The 19,170-nt window shown below is 43.0% G+C and overlaps 1 protein-coding gene across 2 annotated transcripts in view; it reads left to right on the forward strand.

Annotated features, from left to right (window-relative positions):
• ccdc61 (coiled-coil domain containing 61) overlaps window positions 1-19,170 on the forward strand; it is a 34,945-nt gene that overhangs the window by 7,908 nt on the left and 7,867 nt on the right. For both annotated transcript variants that reach the window (XM_060855888.1, XM_060855887.1), the window contains exons 5-12: window positions 2,081-2,233; window positions 6,386-6,602; window positions 9,439-9,521; window positions 10,447-10,736; window positions 13,108-13,186; window positions 14,815-14,951; window positions 16,585-16,663; window positions 18,662-18,725. In XM_060855888.1, the coding sequence (XP_060711871.1) occupies window positions 2,081-2,233; window positions 6,386-6,602; window positions 9,439-9,521; window positions 10,447-10,736; window positions 13,108-13,186; window positions 14,815-14,951; window positions 16,585-16,663; window positions 18,662-18,725 (1,102 nt within the window). The remainder of the gene's footprint in view (window positions 1-2,080; window positions 2,234-6,385; window positions 6,603-9,438; window positions 9,522-10,446; window positions 10,737-13,107; window positions 13,187-14,814; window positions 14,952-16,584; window positions 16,664-18,661; window positions 18,726-19,170) is intronic.

The raw sequence follows: 19,170 nt of genomic DNA on the forward strand, positions 1-19,170 counted from the left end.
GGTCTGGGTGGGTTACTCTTCGGAGGGTCGGTGTGGACTTGTTAGGCCAAAGGGTCTGTTTCCACACTAATCTAATCGAATCTAATAGTTGACAAGAAATTTGATTGATTTAAGTTTTATTGTCATGTGTACTCAGGCACAGGAGTACAGTGAAAAGTGCATAATGTTGTCACGTGCAGTGCCATATTAGGTACAAAGGTAAAGTAGTAATATAGGGAAAGAAAATTAGGAAAAAAGCATTGCCGTTGTTCTTGGTATTAGTAGAAAAATAAAGTTAGAAGTTAACATTACCACCCTTTCTGGTATTAAGTGGAAAAATGCAGGAATATAGGTGATTGTTCAACAGTCTTACATGCAAGGGCTGGGTCTCCTCCACTTTAGCCTGCTCGCTGGGAAACCTCGGACTCCCTGCTGTCATCGTTGCGCATCCTTGGGGTCCTCCCTCACCAACACTTCGGACTCGCTCTAACCACTTTGGGCTCAGGCCCACAGCCACTTCCACACACCCGACTTCCAGCTGACGGTGCTCCGGTCCTGCCACGCTCCCCATGATTCGATCGCCACTGCTGCTCATGGCCCACTGCTTGGTTCAGCCTCTCCCATACAACTGTGCATCACCCCCTCCTCCCAAAAGTTATGTGATCTTCCAAGGGAGACCTAACACCAGGTCAGTCCATGAGGGTGAATGCCTGATGAGTTCATCTTCAGTCCTCCTTTGAGTGGACTAAACTAGCCCGGGCGATTACTCCGGCCTTCATGGTGTCTTTGACTTCGCTCTTTCCTGAATGAGGTGACCTACAACCCCATTCAGGAATGGGTCCAGTTCTCACCTGAAGGTTGGGGCTTTTCGTGGAATTGGAGCATGTGGGAGATGTGTCTTTGATCCATGGATTTTAGTTGTGCATCAAGCAGAAAGAATGTTCTTGAATTATGCATCTGCGTTTCGAGAGACTCTTAATTGTCAAAATTTGGAACAAACAAATAGCTTTCTCTTCGTATTGCCAACACAGAAGAGTGACCATGACTTTGCTTCAGAAGAGGCATAATTTGTTGGGAAGCAGTTCAGAGAAGGCTGATTCCTGGGATGAAGGGGTTTGCTGATGAGGGAACATTGTGCAGGTTGGGCTTGTACTCTGAGTTTATAACAGTTACAGGTGATCTCAGTGAAACAAAAAGTTATGAAGGGACTTGACCAGTGTGTGTGTTGGGAGGATGTTTTCCCTTGTTTTGTCCTGGTGAGGCACAATGTTAAAAAGATTTGTCTCCCATTCAAGATTCTATTTTTTCGCAGTGTCATTAGACACAGCAGAGGAGCCTGGGTTATTGAATATATTAAAGACTGAGATAGACGTACAGCCAACTTTGTTTTAACTGACAGCTTCTGAACCGGCACTCTGGATAAACTGGCAAACAAATAAATAAAAACAGGAAGAACTGTGGATGCTGGAAATTGGAAACAAAACCGCTGGAAAAGCTCAGCAGGTCTGGCAGCATCTGTGGAGAGAAATCAGAGTTCATGTTTCGGGTTGAGTGACCCTTCCTCGGAACTTCATCCGAAAATTATATACTTCAAATACCGTGAAGTTTAATGTACTATTCTGATTAATTATAATAGTTTTTAAAATTTATTTGCCACAATGTAAATATACTTGTGGTCAATCGAATTCCACATGAAATATCAACAGTTTATTCTATTTCTCCTCCAGTACCATGATCTATCAGTAGTCCGTTGAAGATATCAGTCAGAAGGCACTCTACAAGCTTTTATTTAAGTTTTATTATTTGTGATTTATACAGTAAATAACACTCTATATACTCCCTGCATTATGTTCATTTACTTACTGTGTTTTTTAACATTGGTTATATGGACCTCTTGATAATCAAATATTTCAGATAATCTGGTACACTCCTGGTCCCATAAGTGCCGGTTAATAAAAAGTTTACTGTATTTTTGTTTGACAAGGGGGATTTGGGTCTGCTGGGAGAACAGGGGAAAAAAAATGGAATCAAGGCCACAATCCAGATTAGCCTGCTCCTGTTTCCATTTTGTATAACTGATCTTTCTTTTTGATGCCTGCAGAATACACTACCCACTTCCCCTACCCTATGTAGGAAAGCCAGATCCAGCCACTCTCCAGAAGATCATTCGAAGCCTGAAAGAGGAACTTGCCACAGTGAAATCAAAGCATGGCAAGGACTTCCGTGACACAGAGCTCAGACGCTTGAGAGCAGAGTGAGTCTCTTTTTTTCCCTTTGTTGTTTTCCACCACCACCACAACCTCATCACCATGCCCCCAACCATTCTACCCCCACTGTATGATTTCTGCTCACGTCTCAGCAATGACACTATATAACTAACACTAGCCACTGTAAGTGCAGCATTACGTTGTGGTAGTATAATGACAGTGCAGGATTTGACTGAGACTCATCATCCTTAATAGGAGGCCTGCACCTCTTGTCTGTATGTAGAAATTTCAACATGGGGAAATTGCATAACTAGTTTCACTTTACCTACTTGAACCCATACCCCTTTCATACCTATGCTGTCACCCACTGACCCAGTATAATATTGAATGTTGGCCCTAATTCTGCCTCATTCACAGCCCAACAATAACAACAAAAAAATCTTCTATCCCTTTTTGTAAGTATTATGTACTTAACTGTTTTGCTCTAGATTCCTTAACCATTGTTCCCATCATTCTACTCTTTCCTATCATTTTAAAGTTTTAATCTGCATTGCTCTAACAAAAAATACTTTTTTGTTCTCCCTGCAACACACACACAAACACAGGCACGCCTATATTTGTTCCTGGTATTTCTTGCTCGATGTCATTCTCTTCTGCCACGCCAACCACTGAGCTGCCTTTGATTCATATTAACCCATGGCATATGAGCTCGACCAGCATTTAATGCCCATCCCTAATTGTCCAGACAGCAGTTAAGAACTCCATTGCTGTGTAACCCAAACTGGTTAAGGATGGCAGATTTCCTTCCCTAAAGGGCATTAGTGAACCTGATGAGTTTTTGTGACCGTGGTTTCATGTTCTCCACGAGGATGGTGTTTAATTCAAGGTTTTTTATTTTCAAACTTTACTGACTGCCATGATGGGAATTGAACCCATGTTTCCAGGGCATTTACCTGGGCCTCTGGGTTACTAGTCCAATGATGCTACCACAACCTCCTTGTGCCTTGGTGGCAGTGTCATCAAGGCTCCCCAAACTAATTGTCATTCTGTTCGGAGAGCGGACCTGTACTCTCTTGAGTTGAGAAGAATGTGTGGCGGTCTCCTCCTTGCATCGTGTTAAAAATTACACAACACCAGGTTATAGTCCAACAGGTTTAATTGGAAACATTAGCTTTCGGAGCACTGATCTTTCATCAGGTAGTTGTGGAGTACACAGTTGTAAGACACCGAATTTATAGCAAAAGTTTACTGTGTGATGTAACTGAAATTATACATTGAAAAATACCTTGATAGTTTGTTGAGTCTCTCATCTGTTAGAATGACCATGATAGTTTCACTTCTTTCATAGGTAAATCACAAAACCTTTTTTTTTAAAAGGTTACATTCTCCAGTTAACTGTAATAATTGGTGTCAGCCAGATAAGATGTTGAAGGTGTTAGCCCCCTGTGTTCCTTGTCTGTGCCATGATTCTAATCTAAAAAGTGAGTTAAGAGTCTAGCGTGGATTCATGCAGTTTTTGAGCAAAGTGCAATGTAACTCTGCAAGTAACCTGATGTTGTGTTTAACTTTGTACACCCTAGTCCAACACCATCCTCTCCAAATCCTTGAATTATAACATTCTCACAGGATTTGACAGGGTAGATTCAGCAAGATGTTTCCTCTGGCTGGGATGGGGTCCTTGAGTTGGGGGTCACTGTTTCAGAATAAGGAATATGCCACATAGCATAAGGAGATTTTTTTTTTCTTTCAAAAGTGTTGTATTTTGGTACGACAAACATGAGTGGGGTAAATACAATTAACGGTAGGGCCTTGATTTGGAGATGCCGGTGTTGGACTGGGGTTTACAAAGTTAAAAATCACACAACACCAGGTTATAGTCCAACAGGTTTAGATTAGATTAGATTTAGATTACGTACAGTGTGGAAACAGGCCCTTCGGCCCAACACGTCCACATCGACCCTCCAAAAAGTAACCCACCCAGACCCCTTTCCCTCTGACTAATGCACCTAACTCTTATGGGGCAATTTAGCATGGCCAATTCACCTGGCCCGCACATCTTTGGACTGTGGGAGGAAACTGACGCAGACACTGGGAGAATGTGCAAACTCCACTCAGGCAGGCGCCCAAGGCTGGAATTGAACCTGGGACCCTGGTGCTGTGAGGCAGCACCGCTAACCACTGTGACACCCCGCCACCCTAAATTAGAAGCTAGTGCTTCCAATTAAACCTGTTGGACTATAACCTGGTGTTGTGTGATTTTTAACATGGTAGGGCCTTGGGTGGCGTTGTAGAACCAGAGGGACCCAGGGGTGCAGGTACATAATCCTTTGAAGTTTGTGTCACATGTAGACAGGGACATTAAAAAGGCATTTGGCACACTTGCCTTCAATACTCAATCCTTTGAGTAAAGGAGTTGGGGAGTCATGTTACTGTTGTACAGGACATTATTGAGGCCTGACTTTGTCCAGTTCTGGTCATCCAGATGTAGGAAGGATACTATTAAATTGGAGAGGATTCAGAAGGAATTTATCAAGACTTGTCAACCTTCAAAGGTTTGAGTATAAAGAAAGGCTTGGACTTTTCACCTGAGCCTAGGAAGTTAAGAGTTGACCTTATAGAAGTTTATGAAATAATGAAGGGTATAGAAAGAGTTATTGTCTTTGTTGTCTTTATTCTAGGATGGGGGATTTCAAGACTAAGGGGCATATTTTCATGGTGAGAGGAGCGAGATTTTGTAAAAGACATGAGGGGCAAACCTTTCAGACAGCAGGTAATTCACATTTGGAATGAACTTCCTGAGGAAGTGGTGGATGTGGATACAATTACAACATTTAAAAGACATTTGGATAAGTACATGAATAGAAACAGTTCAGAGGGATATGGTCCAGGAGCAGGCAGGTGGGACTGTTTTAGGTTGGGATTATGTTTTGCATGGACTGGTTGGACCGAAGGGTCTGTTTCCATGCTGTATGACTCTCTGACTCTGTAAGTAAATCTTTGGAATTCTCTGCCCTTATTTGGCTGTGGAACCACAATCATTTTGTATTTTCAAGCCAGTGATTGATAGATTTCTAGTTGATAATATCAAGGGATAACATGAGAAAATGGTGTTGGTGCACATGATTAGCCATGATGTAGAATGGTGGAGCAGATCTGAGGGGCTGAATGGCCTACTCCTGCATTGCTTTGTTTCTACAGGTTGATAATAAACCTTGGGTATCTAGTTCTGAGGTGAGGAATTGAACTTGAAGCTTCTGGTGCAGAGGTGGGGGACACTATCTACTGTGACATTTGATCTCTGTGGGATACCATAAGACCCTTTTCATCAAGGAGGAGAAAGTGAGGTCTGCAGATGCTGGAGATCACAGCTGAAAATGTGTTGCTGGAAAAGCGCAGCAGGTCAGGCAGCATCCAAGGAACAGGAAATTCGACGTTTCGGGCATGAACCCTTCTTCAGGAATGAGGAAAGTGTGTCCAGCAGACTAAGATAAAAGGTAGGGAGGAGGGACTTGGGGGAGGGGCGATGGAGATGTGATAGGTGGAAGGAGGTCAAGGTGAGGGTGATAGGGCAGAGAGGTCAGGAAGAAGATTGCAGGTTAGGAAGGCGGTGCTGAGTTCAAGGGATTTAACTGAGACAAGGTGGGGGGAGGGGAAATGAGGAAACTGGAGAAATCCCTTTTCATCAGTCTGGAGAAAACCGCCTTAACTTCTACTCTCTGCTGCCTCTTGTCCAACCAATCTTTTAATTTAGTTTCTGTCCTCCCCTTCACCTGTTAAAAGGTGCCATTGTTTGAGTGAGGCATTAAACCAAAGTAGCTGTATAAGATCCCATGGCATTATTATAAAAAGAACAGTGGGATCATCTGATATCCATCCCTCAACCAACATCACAAGAAGCCAGATTTATTGGTCATTTATGCGATTGCTATTTGTGAAATCTTGTTGTGCTGCCTTCTGCTTTCTTGCAGCATAAAGATAACCATTTTTTAAAAGATAATTTACTCTGGGCCATCCTGAGTTTGTAGAAAATGCTACAAAGCGTCTGTGTAACTCCATTTATCACCTGCCAGCACATACCCTGTTGGACCTGTTCCTGCACCATCTCCTGAGCAATTTCTATTGCTGTCCCTATTGGGGAAAGAATGCACCATGGCAGAAAATAACATGCTCCCCTCCTTCGTGTGCACGCCTCCCTTCAGGTTCGAGAAGCTGCTGCAGGAGAAACAGGAGCTGGAAGTCATGATTCTGCAGCTCCAGGACCAGATGAAACTGTCCAGCACAGCATCTGTGGCTAAGGAGGTGAAAATCCTGAAAAAAATCATTCAGAGCTTGGAGGAGGAGCTGATGAAGGAGAAAACAAAAAATCAGAGAGCAGCAAATAAACGAAACCAAGAATACCGCCAGGTCTTGGATGAGGTGAGATCTATGATGCCCAAGCCTTTTGTATTAAATCTTGATGTTACAGAACCCTGAGTGTTGGTAAACTTTTCCGTTTTTCTTATGTTTCAGTCCTGAGAGCAAGACAAAAGCTTCAACTTCAGGTCACCATCCAGCAGTGTTTCAATAATGTATTGCAAAAACAATTACAAATTTTAGCAGGCAGTCAGCAAACTGGCAGTTGTTTAAAAATTGAGATTTGCCACTTGCTAATTTATTTGATTGAAGAGTCTTCGTTAGGAGCCAAAAGGTTGCCACCATTACACCTCTCCATAGACATCACTCTAAGTCACCTCTTGAAAGCACTGGTTCAGCCTCAACACTCAGTTTCTGTGGTCTATGGTGGACACCACACATCCGGAAGGGTGTGAAGGTCTTCGAGAGGGTGCGGAAAAGATTCCTGTGAGTAATTCCAGAGAAAGTGGGGATGTACTTCGTGGAAAGGAGAAGATTGAGAGGAGATTTATCTTAAAAACATGAAGTGTCTGGACTGAGCAGGTGGGGACAAACAGTTCTTAATCCTGTAGCAGAAAGATCAAGAATCAGAAGGCATCACTTTATGGTGATTGACCAAAGAAACAATGGTATCATGAAGAAAATCATTGTCACATGACAAGCGATTCGGATCGTGTGCTGCATGAGAATGTGGTAGAGACAAAATCAATCGTATCTTTCAAAGGGGAATTGGGCCATTATCTGAGGAGAGATATTCTGCAGTGTTACAGGGGAAAGACAGCAAGCAGAGTGGCACTGGGTGAATTACTTTTGCAGCGAGCTAGCACAGACACAAGGGGCCGAATGGTCTCTTTCTGTACTATGACCATTGGATGAGATTTACTTTTCATGCTAACCTGACAAGGCTACACAGGAGAGGTAGAAATACACAGCGGGATTTACCTTCTTGATGTTTGTTACACCGAGAATGCAGCTGTTCCATGTCAGTTTATCTACTTACTTAGTGAATACAACTCCCCAAAGCCAAGCGACAGCGTCATCATTTACTGTGTTTGTGGTGATGATTCTCTTGCTCCTCAGAAGTGTGTAGTGTTCTTTGTTTTTCCAGAGGTGCATAACGGGTTAGTACTCGGGCTCCAGCAATGGATGTGGCTGCTCAGGGGGCCCTGACTCGACCTGAACCAAGAGTCATAGAAATGCACAGCGTGGAAACAGACCCTTCGGTCTAACTCGTCCAGGCCAGCCAGATATCCTAAATCAAACTAGTTCCATTTACCAACATTTGGCCCATATCCTTCTAAACTCCTTTTTTGTATATCCAGGTACCTTTTAAAAGTTGTATATGTACCAGCCTCCTCTGCTTCACCTGGCAGCGCATTCTGTACACGCAACACCCTCTGCATGAAAAGGATGACCCCTTATGTCCCTTTTAAATCTTTCCCCTCTCACCTTAAACCTATGCCCACTAATTTTGGACCTTGGCTATTCACACCTCTCATGATTTTATAAACCTCTGTAAGGTCTCCTGTCAGTGTCCGATGCTCCAGGGAAAATAGCTCCAGCCTATTTTAGAAAGGACCATTCTAGCTAACCACTTGATGATAATTTTGTCGCAAGGAACTCGGTAACTTTCTACGTTTCTTGTTCCTTGACCAGAAAGATGTCTGCTGGTAAAGCTTGCTCCAGAAGGTTGATCTATTAGGGATATTGGGGGTGCTGTGATGGCAGGTGAGAAAGTGGTTAGATCAGGTCAGCTAGCCAATATTTAAAGTCTACTAACCCATCCTCCAACTTAATTTCACCTTCCTTCTTTCTTTTTTAAAAAAAAAAGAAATTGTGATTGCTTTCAATACCCCTGGTGGTGATTTTCTCTTCAGAGTTTGATCATGAAATGTGGATGTCACAGACTAGCCAGTATTTACTACCCCGCCCTAATTGCTTTTTGATGAAGAGCTGGTGCTGTCTTGATCACTATGTTCAGTATGGTGTGGATACATTCACAGTGCTGTTCAGCTTTAGACACAGTCAGAAACACTTCTTTTTTTATTTAGGAAGTGACACTTTGTGAACTCCTTTCACTTGCTTCCCCACTCCCCTCAATTACCCCTAATTTTAACTTTTGTGGTAGGCATTTAACAATGTTGCAGGGTGTAAGTTATCATGTAATTGTATGTTTTGATATCGGATGCTGATAGGGATATGATACCACATTGGACAGTGCTGAACGAACAGTAAGTAATAGAAAGCAAAACAAGAGACAGTTTTCAAAAACAAAATGACAGTGATGGATAAGCAGGGCTGTACTGTTCTGAAAGTCTTTTCATGCTGTCGGACCCTATGAGTCTAAGACTAACGCTGCGGTTTTGCTGCCCATTTCTATTCAGCATTACATCTTGTCTGATCAGTGTGTTGGGTTCTGTGGTGTTATAATTCTACAAAAGTTAGGATTTAACTGTGTTACTGCCAGCTCTTTGGTTAAGCTGTCCAGTTAATCCCATACCTATGCTCTTTCCCGGTAACGCTTCCCTTCAAGGATTCATCCAGTTCTCTTTGGAAGCTCTTTATTAAATCACCTTAAAACGTTCGTTCAGACAACATGTTCAAGATTGCAGCAACTCGCTCCATAATATTCTTTTCTCCCTCTGTTTCTCGTTCCGATTGTCTTCAACCTGTGTACCTCTTGTAACTGACCCTCCTGTCACTGCAATCCGGTTTCTTCTGTTTCATTTGGTATCAAAGTCTTTCCTGTTCTATCAAATGACCTTTTCACTTTCTCTGTTCGAAGGAGAGCCACCCCCGGCTTCTCCAGACCTCCCACACAGTTGAATAATTGCTTTCTTTTCACTTTTCAAAATTTCAGCTGGAAGACGTAAAGGCTTCAGAGCGGAAACTGAAGGTGCGAATGAAGAACCTGACCACAGAGTTGAATTTGTACAAAAGGGGGTGAGTTCTTATTAGAATGTCAACACACCTGAAGAAATCCCTGCCCGTTCATTCATGTGGCTATATCAAATTAACTCAAACCTGCTGAGGCATTTATTCTCCACATTCAGGGCTAGGGAGGGGCAAATTATCCAATGAGCCTGTTGTACTGTGGTGACTGGGTGAGGGCAATCTGCTGAATTTAAGTGTATTACTGAGCAGAGGTTAGAAAAAACTAACAAGTATTCCCCTAGTAACCACCTTTATGACAGTTACCGAGGGGACGGCCTTATACTGAAGTGTGTATCGTACGAGCAAAAGCACTGCCCGATCCTGTTCATGTGTGGAGTAGTGGGTAATGTCAATGATAATTCAGAGGCCTGTGCTTTAACTGAAAGGGACGCGGATTCAAATCCAGGAGATTCAGAACTCTCTGGCTTCCCAGACTCTCCGAGGAAAGTCCCCAGCTCTGAAGTAAATCTGAGATGTCAGATAGTTCTGACCTACTTTCCTGAATAGTTACCCGTGAGAGTTTAGACAGGTCTAGGCTTTTTTCTAACTCATGGGCGACTTTAGAACTGATACCTGCTCCCCTCTCAATCAATCATACCAACTTCCTCTCCCAGGTAGTTTGATGGATTGGATTGAATAGCCCATTTGTGCTGTCAATTTTCTATTGTAAAAATTATTTTGTCTTGAATTTCAATGTCATATTTGAAATAATATCTTGTTATTTACTTTTCTTAATGTATAACCATCCTGACTGGAATCTCCCAATCTCTGATAGAATTCTCCTGTAATGACTCTGCCCTGTCCTACATGTGACTGCTCCTGGGATCTTTTATTGTTAGATTCCAGTGTTTCCATTGGACACTTTTAAAATATTGCTCTCTTTTTGTCCCCCAGTTCTCTACACCTAATTTTCATGCTTGTTCTCATTTTTCAGTCGCCTGACTCCAGTGGGACCCTCTCCCCAGAACCGATCAAATTTAACTCTCAGCTCCGGCCATCGTTCTCAGACCAGGACAGATTCGGCTGGCAGAGTTCGGCAGGACGGTCAGTCGGCCTTGCGGGAAAGAAGTAAGCAGTGGTCAGGGTCCCAAGAGAGGGAGAGGTCCACGTCCAGAGAGAGAAGTGGCCGGTGGTCATCGTTTCGAGAGAGGGAACGGTCTTCCTCCAGAGACAGCCAGCAAAGAAATCGTTCCCGTACCCCCAGACTGTCACCCTCTCCAGCAGGTACAACTTCTCTAAAAAGGAAAATGGTTACGAGTTCAAGTGAGAATCATTCAGTAGTACAGCACAGTCATAGGCCATTGAGCCTAGATCCTAGAGTGTGTTACTTCAGAATAAGGGATCAAACATTTCAGGCAGAAATGAATGAATGTTTTCTGAGTACGATAGATCTGGAACTCTTTACCACAGAGGCTGGGTCATTAAGCATATTCAAGGCTGAGGTAGACAGATTTTCAATCAGTTACAGATTTGAGGGTTATGGGGAAACAGCAGGAAAGTGGAGTTGAAGATTATTGACCATGTTCTGAACGATTGAGCAGCTTCAATGGGCTTGAATGGCCCACTTCTGCTTCTGCGTCTTTTGAGGAGAAAGTGAGGACTGCAGATGCTGGAGATCAGAGCTGAAAATGTGTTGCTGGAAAAGCGCAGCAGGTCAGGCAGCATCCAAGGAGCAGGAGAGTCGACGTTTCGGGCATGAGCCCTTCTTCAGGAATGATTCCTGAAGAAGGGCTCATGCCCGAAACGTCGACTCTCCTGCTCCTTGGATGCTGCCTGACCTGCTGCGCTTTTCCAGCAACACATTTTCAGCTCTGTGTCTGTTGAGCCAATTGAGTCAGTGCTGGCTTTTCCAAAGTACAATCCTGTTCATTTCGCTCCCTTTTAACTGAAAGGGATGCGGATTCAAATCCAGGAGATTCAGAACTCTCCAGCTTCCCAGATTCTCTGAGGAAAGTCCCCAGCTCTGGAGTAAATCTGAGGTTTCAGATAGTTCTGACCTACTTACCTGAATAGTTACCCATTCTTTTCCTTATTCTTTTGAGTATTTGTTCAGGTTCTTCTGAAAGTTATTCTGAAATCAGTATCCAACACACATTCCAAGTCCTAATCATTGAAAAAAATTTACCTCATGTTGTTTCTGATTCTTCTGCCCAGCCAGTCTCCTAAATCTTTTATCTTTGTCTGACAATCCCTCTTCAGCCTTTGGAAACTGCTTCCTTTTATTTTCTCAGTCTAAACTCATGAATTCATGAGCCTTGATGAACTCTCCTTAACTTTCTGTGCTCAAGAGGGAAATCTCCAGCTTCTGTAGTCTATCCCCATAATTGTTATGCCTCATCCCTGGCAGAACTGAGGATCTTTGTTTATTTAGTTGGGCGTTGCGTTAACACCTTCCTTATGCTGTCTCGGCAAGGCAACCTTTGCACTTTACGAATGTGTACATTGGTGTATACAATATCATTTTGGGGCATCTTGTGTCTGTGTCATGCAGTTCCTGAGGCCAGGCATAGAGTCAAACAGCAAAGAAACTGATGCTTCGATGCAACTAGTCCATGCCAACTACGGTGCTTAAATTGGCACAAGCCCACAGGCATAAGTTAGCAATAAAAGTTTGTTTTTCCCCAAAATAACTGATGGAATAAAAACTATTGCCTTAAATGCATCTTATGTAGACCAGTGAGTTCATAGCTAAAATGTTTCTATTGTATATGTACAAAGCTGGAACACTTTAATGTACCCCGTTGTCATTCTCTTTCCCGTATCCCAGATCTGAATCCCAGATTTGAAGTAACAATTAACAGTTGTTTACAAAAGCAGTCACAATATTATCCCTATTATAATATCTTCTGAACTTTGCAGCCTTAAGCTAGAGATTCCACATTTGTTTTCAATTAATTTATCTCTGAATTTTTTTTGCTTTCCTTCAGGTTGAGTATTTACTAGTTGTCCATATTAAAACTGCTGTCTCTACTTTGCATTCTCCTTCAGATCCATCTCCCTCATCTGCACCCGCCTTCTTTCCCTCCCCACCACATTTGCAGTCACCCGTGGATTCTGTCTCTCCATTGTATGGGGATGACCTTGCTTTTGGTTGATTTGGGAGGGAGGCCAATACTGCCCAAGCCTTCTGAAGGCACAGGCCCTGTTTATTGGAACTATGGGCAACTCTTTCCCATCCTAATTGCTCTTGAACTTAGTCATTTGCTAAGGCCATTTCAGAGGTCAGTTATGAGTCAACCACACTGTTGTTAGTCTGAATTCAGATGCCCGCCAGACCAGGTAAGGATGACAGATTTCCTTCCTCAACACTGATAATTGTGTTTTCTGTTACTGAGACTGGCTTTCAACTCCAGTTTTATTAATTGAACCTGCATCCCCAGTTTGGGCTGCTAAGTTTACACGTCCAGTGAAAGTGCCACCATCCCCATCTCCCCCCAGCAGTGTTGCTCTATGGTATTAGAATTTAGGTGGGGAATCAACCAATCAACTAAAGAATCCCAGAGAACTCTAGAAGCACTGCATTAGGATGCTCGATGTTGCTCAGAAACAGAGCTTCATTGGTGGGATATAGTCAAACTCTTCTTGTTCCCCTCAGGAACCAGGCAAGCCCGTTTCGACCCCACTGCATATGTGCACAACAAGGAACAAAAGCAGAAGGAGACAGAGCAGAGAAAGTAAGTTATTAAAAGGTGAAATTGCAAAATAAAAATATCGGAGGTCTATTGAATAACATGACCTTAGTCTTTACGTCGCAGCTTGCAGAGATTCCTGGTGAGTGAGACTACTTTTTACTGTTATGGTGATGTAGATGTGCATCGGTTCTGTATTTCTGTCTTGTTGGATATATTTTTGGATTCCCAGTATAACTCTGGAAAAGGATGTCTAATACAGTCGGTAGTGCATAGTGTTACTGTCTCTGGGACGTAAAGGGATGGACTCTGCAGAAAGAGGCTGGGGGGGGTGGGATAACAGCTTTTGAAATCTAGATGTGGCCAAGGATTCCAAGAATTAGCTGAATGGACAAAAGGACCAAAGGGTGGGTTAGATGAGGAGTGGCATGTTCAGGAATCAAAAGTACAATTAGCGAGCAAGAGAGAGACATTGGGAACGAAAACCTGGCAGCTTTGTCCTGGCAACAATTGAAGCAGAAATTGAGGTTAAAAAGAGAAGGGGAAACAGTCAAATTGGATGGGTGGATAACATTGAGACATGCACTAATGAAGGTGTGAAGAAAGCCAATGAAGAAACTAGGTGAAGCCGCTGGTATTGAATGTACTTTGCGAACCTCCAGCTAGGTTGGTTCAGTCTCTTGCAGGTGCCCTGGGCTCTGTGAGGAATCCAGGGAGAGACTCCACTTTAATGTGGATGACCTCAGTATTTTCTTATTCTGTGATTACCCACTATTGCACAAATCTACCATCAAAACCTCTTCCCTCAGCAATCCTGAGGGGCTGCAGTGATTCAAGGATTGAATTTAATGCCAAGTTGTAAAAAATCTAACTTTGTACATCCTTGCAAAATACCCGATTACTGGCATCCCGAAATAAAGGCAAGTACTAGAAGCCCTCGGGTGTCATGTGTGGAGAGAGAAGCAGTCAACGTTGTATGTTTTGCCAGACTGAGGGGTTGGTTGAGGGATAGAAATTGTCCAAGCCATTGCTGAGAACTCTCCTTCTCTTCAAAATAGTTGCTTTGAGAGATTTTATGTTCAACCGGGAGGGTAGCCAAGGACTTGATTTTTCACTTCATCAGAAAAATGGTGCCTCTGACAGTGCTGCACTGCCTTAATAGTGCATGGGATTTGACAGCATGGACCTTGAGCTACAGTGGCTGATATGGGACCAAATTTCATGCCTGAGAAGTGAGTGTGCCGAACTCTCTAGGAGGTACCTATCTAAAGAAGGAATTTACACAGAGAAAATACATTGGCACTGCCCTGAAGAGCAAATCTACAGAGGAAGATACAAAGGGAAGACTCGACAGCTGCCTGGTTTTAAAATTTGAATTTTTCAATAAATCTTAGTTGGGGGGTTTTATTGGGTTAGTATTATAGAAGGGAAAATATAACATAGATTAGAAAAAGAAGTTGTAAATAGTTGTTAGATAATTATCCTCTGTTATATTTTAAGAAATAAGTTGTTAATTTTTATGTTAAATAGTTCTTGGCCTCTCGAATTTTCACAGATTACTGCACGGGATAATTTTTTTCCTGTGTTTTAAATTAAGCAGAAGGATTTACCCAGTGATGTAACCCTATCTCCCTCCATCTCCCCCACTCTGACTCCCTCTGTCCCCTCTGCAGCTTGAGGAGGATCTACAGGGGCATGAACCTCCTGACCGGTGAGGAACGAGGAAGGTCGAAATCCAAGAACTGCTCCCGCGAAGGCAGTGCCAGCAAAGTACAAACGAGTGGTCACAGTCGTGGGCGGAGCTCATCGGGTAAGGGTACGGGCTGATCTTAGAAAAGCTGACAATCGGGTCCCACTTACACTGAGCCTGAATGTCAGGAGATTTTTCTCCAACCAATTTGACTAAATTTAGGGGGACGAAATGAACCAGAATATGTTAGAAATTCTGTTAGCTTTTGTGAAAATGTTGGGAAGACTGAGAAATCTCTCCCACTTCAGAACTCTTGTCTTATGGAGTTTTGATGATGTTTTTAAATGTAACTAATTGGCTACCTCAAAATGGCCAGTAATACAGTGAGAACAGGATGGAAGCAACATGTGGTTATAGCTGGAAGTCATGGGAATTTGCTTTTCTGAACCTTGGGAACATAAGGTATATTGGCACAATTAGGCCATTCGACCCATCATTCGACTATGGCTGATATGTTTCTCAACCCTATTCTCCTGCTTTTACGTTGTAACCCTTGATCCCCTTACTAATCAAGAACCTATCCACCTCTGTCTCAAAGACAGTCAATAACTTGGCCTCCACAACCTTCTGCAGCAATGAGTCCCACAGGTTCACCACCCTCTAGCTGAAGAAATTCTTCCTCCTCCTCCTCAGTTCTAAAGGATTGTCCCTCCACTCTCAGGCTGTACTCTTGGATCCTAGTCTCTCCTATGAGGGGAAACATCTTCTCCACCACCACTGTATCCAGGCCTCTCAGTATTCTGTAAGTTTCAATCAGACTGTCCCCAGTCCTTCCCAAGTGCAGACCCAGACTCCTCAAGCCCCTCACCCCTGGGATCATTCTTGTAAACCTCCTCTGGACGCCCTCCAAGGCCAGCACATCCGTCCTTAGGTAGGGGGCCCAAAACTGCTCTCAATATTCCAAAATTGACAGAGCCTTATACAGTCTCAGCAGTAGATCCCTGCTCTTGTACTCTAGTCTAGCTGGTAGTGTTTGTCTGAGTTCAGTGCTTCCATCATAAATTATTTGGATAATAAACTGATGATCAGCTTGTCAAAGTTGCTGATGGCCCTAAAGTAAACATAACTGCTGAGTCTGAGAATGCAGCTGACAACATGTGAGGAATGATGAGAAAACGTTAAGCGCTTTGACATTTTAAGACAAGTAGTAAATGCACCTAATAGATGTAGATGAAATACTAACTTGTTTGAAGAAAAATCTGCCAGGTGTTGGGGTTTGGGAGGGCAGGGAGTATGTATCCAACGCCTGGAAATGTGCAGGAAGGAAGAGCGCAGGAGTCTGTGTGAAGTTATCTTTGCACGTGTGTGTGTGTGCGCGTCACGCATGCACGCGCACACACACGTCCAAACGTAGAGAGCATTGATTTAAATTAAGCCTAAATTTCCCTAAATTGATTAGGGAAAGGTTTAAAAGGCATCTGAGGGGCAACGTTTTCACGCAGAGGGTGGTGCGTTTGTTGAACAAAAGCCATTTGTACAGGTACATGGATAGGAAAAGTTTAGAGGAATATGGGCCAAACACAGGCAAATGGGGACCAGTTCAGTTTAGGAGACCTGGTTAGTATGGACAAGTTAGGCTGAAGTGCTCTATGACTCAATGTTGTCCCTTCTGCGCCTCTCGGGTTGAGGAGTGGGTTGATTCTTCTGTGGCCCTTGTGATGTTGCTGACCTTGTTGCATCTCCTATTGTGTAGCGGAATTTCACCGGAGCCGATTCTCCTCTGCAAGCTCACTCAGTGATTTTGAAGATAGAAGAGGACATGCCAAGTCAAGGTAGATATTTGACTCCGAGTGACCAGCGTTGTCGATGGCTTTGTTTAATGAATTGATTTTAAAGTTCTCTGGGCTGTTTGTGTGATCTCCAAATTAAGTTGCTCCTACCACCAGCAATCACTGTTTGTGTGGGAGGGAGGAACCTGAAAATCTCCAACGTGTCACAGGACCATAGGCTGCTGTCTCATTAGAGAAAGATGGCTGTGGATGAATTCACCCTAAGGATTGCCACATCTTGGGCAAAGTTAAGAAGACAAAGTCTTTGTGGTGTCTTCAGCCAATACAGAAATGAATCCGTATTTTTGTCATCAGTTTGCATCATCAACCCACTTGGTTGTTTGACCACTCCAACTTGCTGCGCCATTTAGTAAGGTCATGGCTGATCTAACTGTGGGCCCCAACTTTCCCTGCCTGTCCTTTGTTAAAGATTGGTCTAATTCAGCCCAGAATATGTTTACCAAACCAGCCTCCATTGCTGTCTCTGCTCTGGATGAGAATTCCAAAAAGGGGAGAGAATGGTCTCGTGGTACTATCACTGAACTGTTAATCCAGAGAAATCCAGGGACGCGGGTTCGAATCCCGCTACAGCAAATGGTGGAATTTGAATTCAACAATAAATCTGGAATTGAGAGTGTAATGATGACCATGAATCCATTGTCGATTCTCGGAAAATCCATCTGGCTCACTAATGTCCTTTTAAGGAGGGAAACTGCCATCCTTACCTGATCTAGCCTATATGTGATTCCAGTCCCACAACAATGTGGTTGACTCTCTGCTGTCTTCTGGACAATTAGCAATGGGCATTAAATGGTGGCCTAGCCAGCAATGCCCTCATCCCATGAATGCATTTTAAAAAAATATGAACAACCCTTTTGAGAGAAGAGATCCATTTTCATCTTCTACAGGAGACTCCTTATCTTTAAAGTGTGCCCCCACTTGTAAATATTTGCCATGAGAGAAACTATTGTCCCCAGTGACCTGTTAAGTTCAATAAGTTCACTTCGCATCCAAACACCCAACACAGCTTGATCTGTCCTCTGTCATCAACCCCTAGTGCGGTGTGGTTTAGTATTCCAGCCTGATACCCTACTGACAATTGTACAATGTCTAAATAAAACCTCTGCACAGCTCTGGTTGTGAGTGGAAGACTTAACTCTTCAAATAGTGGTAGAGGCATCTCCCATGTCTACCTGAGTAGGTAGGCAGGGCCTCAGTTTGATCTCCCATCTAAAAGATGACATTTCTAGTCATGTATTGCTTCCTCAGTACTGCACTCAGATTAGATGCTGTGAGGCTTGGACTCATGACCTAGCAACTTGGAAACAGGAGTGTTCCAGCTGCAAAGATGCACTGTGACTGACTGACCAGCTTTTGACTGTGGTCCCAGATATTGTTAAAACATCAACCACAATCAGAAATCTGTAGTGACACACCAGTCTCCCAGTGGTTGTAAAGGGTCACACTGTATGTTACAAGTAACCTGCCTTTTCTTTCTACCTCAAGAAAACTTCCTGTGAACTAAAATTTCGTAGAACTTGGATGTGTACATTGAATCTGTATTTTAATAACAATTGCAGGTCAAGGGTGAAAGAGCAGGGGAATACAACTAACTAGATAGCTCAGTCAGAAAGTTCAGGCACAATTCAGTTAATGGCCTTTGTGTTTAAGATGCTTTGTGTCAGATTCCACGTTTATCTGTTCTGAAGAAGGGTCACTGGACTAGGAACGTTAATTCTGCTTTCTCTCCGCAGACGCTGCCAGACTTGCTGAGTTTCTCCAGCAATTTCTGGTTTTCTTTCAGGTTTATATAGTTCACTGGTCAGTCCTGATTTATTTGACCACTCAGTATAATTCAGGACACTCCCAGCACAGATGAGGAGTTGCAGATTTAAATCACTCACTCTTGTTGAAACTTTACTAAAATATCCAGCAGTCTGTAACTAGTCTAAGAGAATAATTTTTTTTTATTTTGCTCCTTGCTCCCCCCTCCAATAACAGATTGCATAGAAGCAGAAAACCTAAACGGCCATTAGGATTGGCATCTTGGAGCAGTCCGAACTTGGTGAGTAGATTCCTGATCAATGGAAAGCCAGAATCCCACAAGTTATGTACCCTGTAATTTATAGCATGATTTTGCTTTGAACTCTGTCCACCAGTCAAACCATCCTCTACTGTGGACCATGTCTGAATGTGCTGCTGAAAACCACTCTCATTGTCTCTGGATAACACTATTTCTAAAGGTTCAATTTCACAGTAGATAGTAAGAAACATTTGCAGTTTTATAGCACCTTTTAACAATCTCAGAATGTCCCAATTTTACAACCGATCATGTACATGTCACAGTTGTAATGTAAGGAACAGGGCTCACAGCACGCTCCCACAAACAGCGATGTGCTAATGATCATTTAACTTCTTGTATAATGACGCTAATTGAGGTATAGTCCTGATGTTGACTCTTTGTGAGAGGCACTTATAAATTTCATCGCCTTCCCTCTGCTGTTCCTTCC

This window comes from Hemiscyllium ocellatum, chromosome 47, assembly GCF_020745735.1.
Source record: "Hemiscyllium ocellatum isolate sHemOce1 chromosome 47, sHemOce1.pat.X.cur, whole genome shotgun sequence".
Lineage (NCBI taxonomy): Eukaryota > Metazoa > Chordata > Chondrichthyes > Orectolobiformes > Hemiscylliidae > Hemiscyllium > Hemiscyllium ocellatum.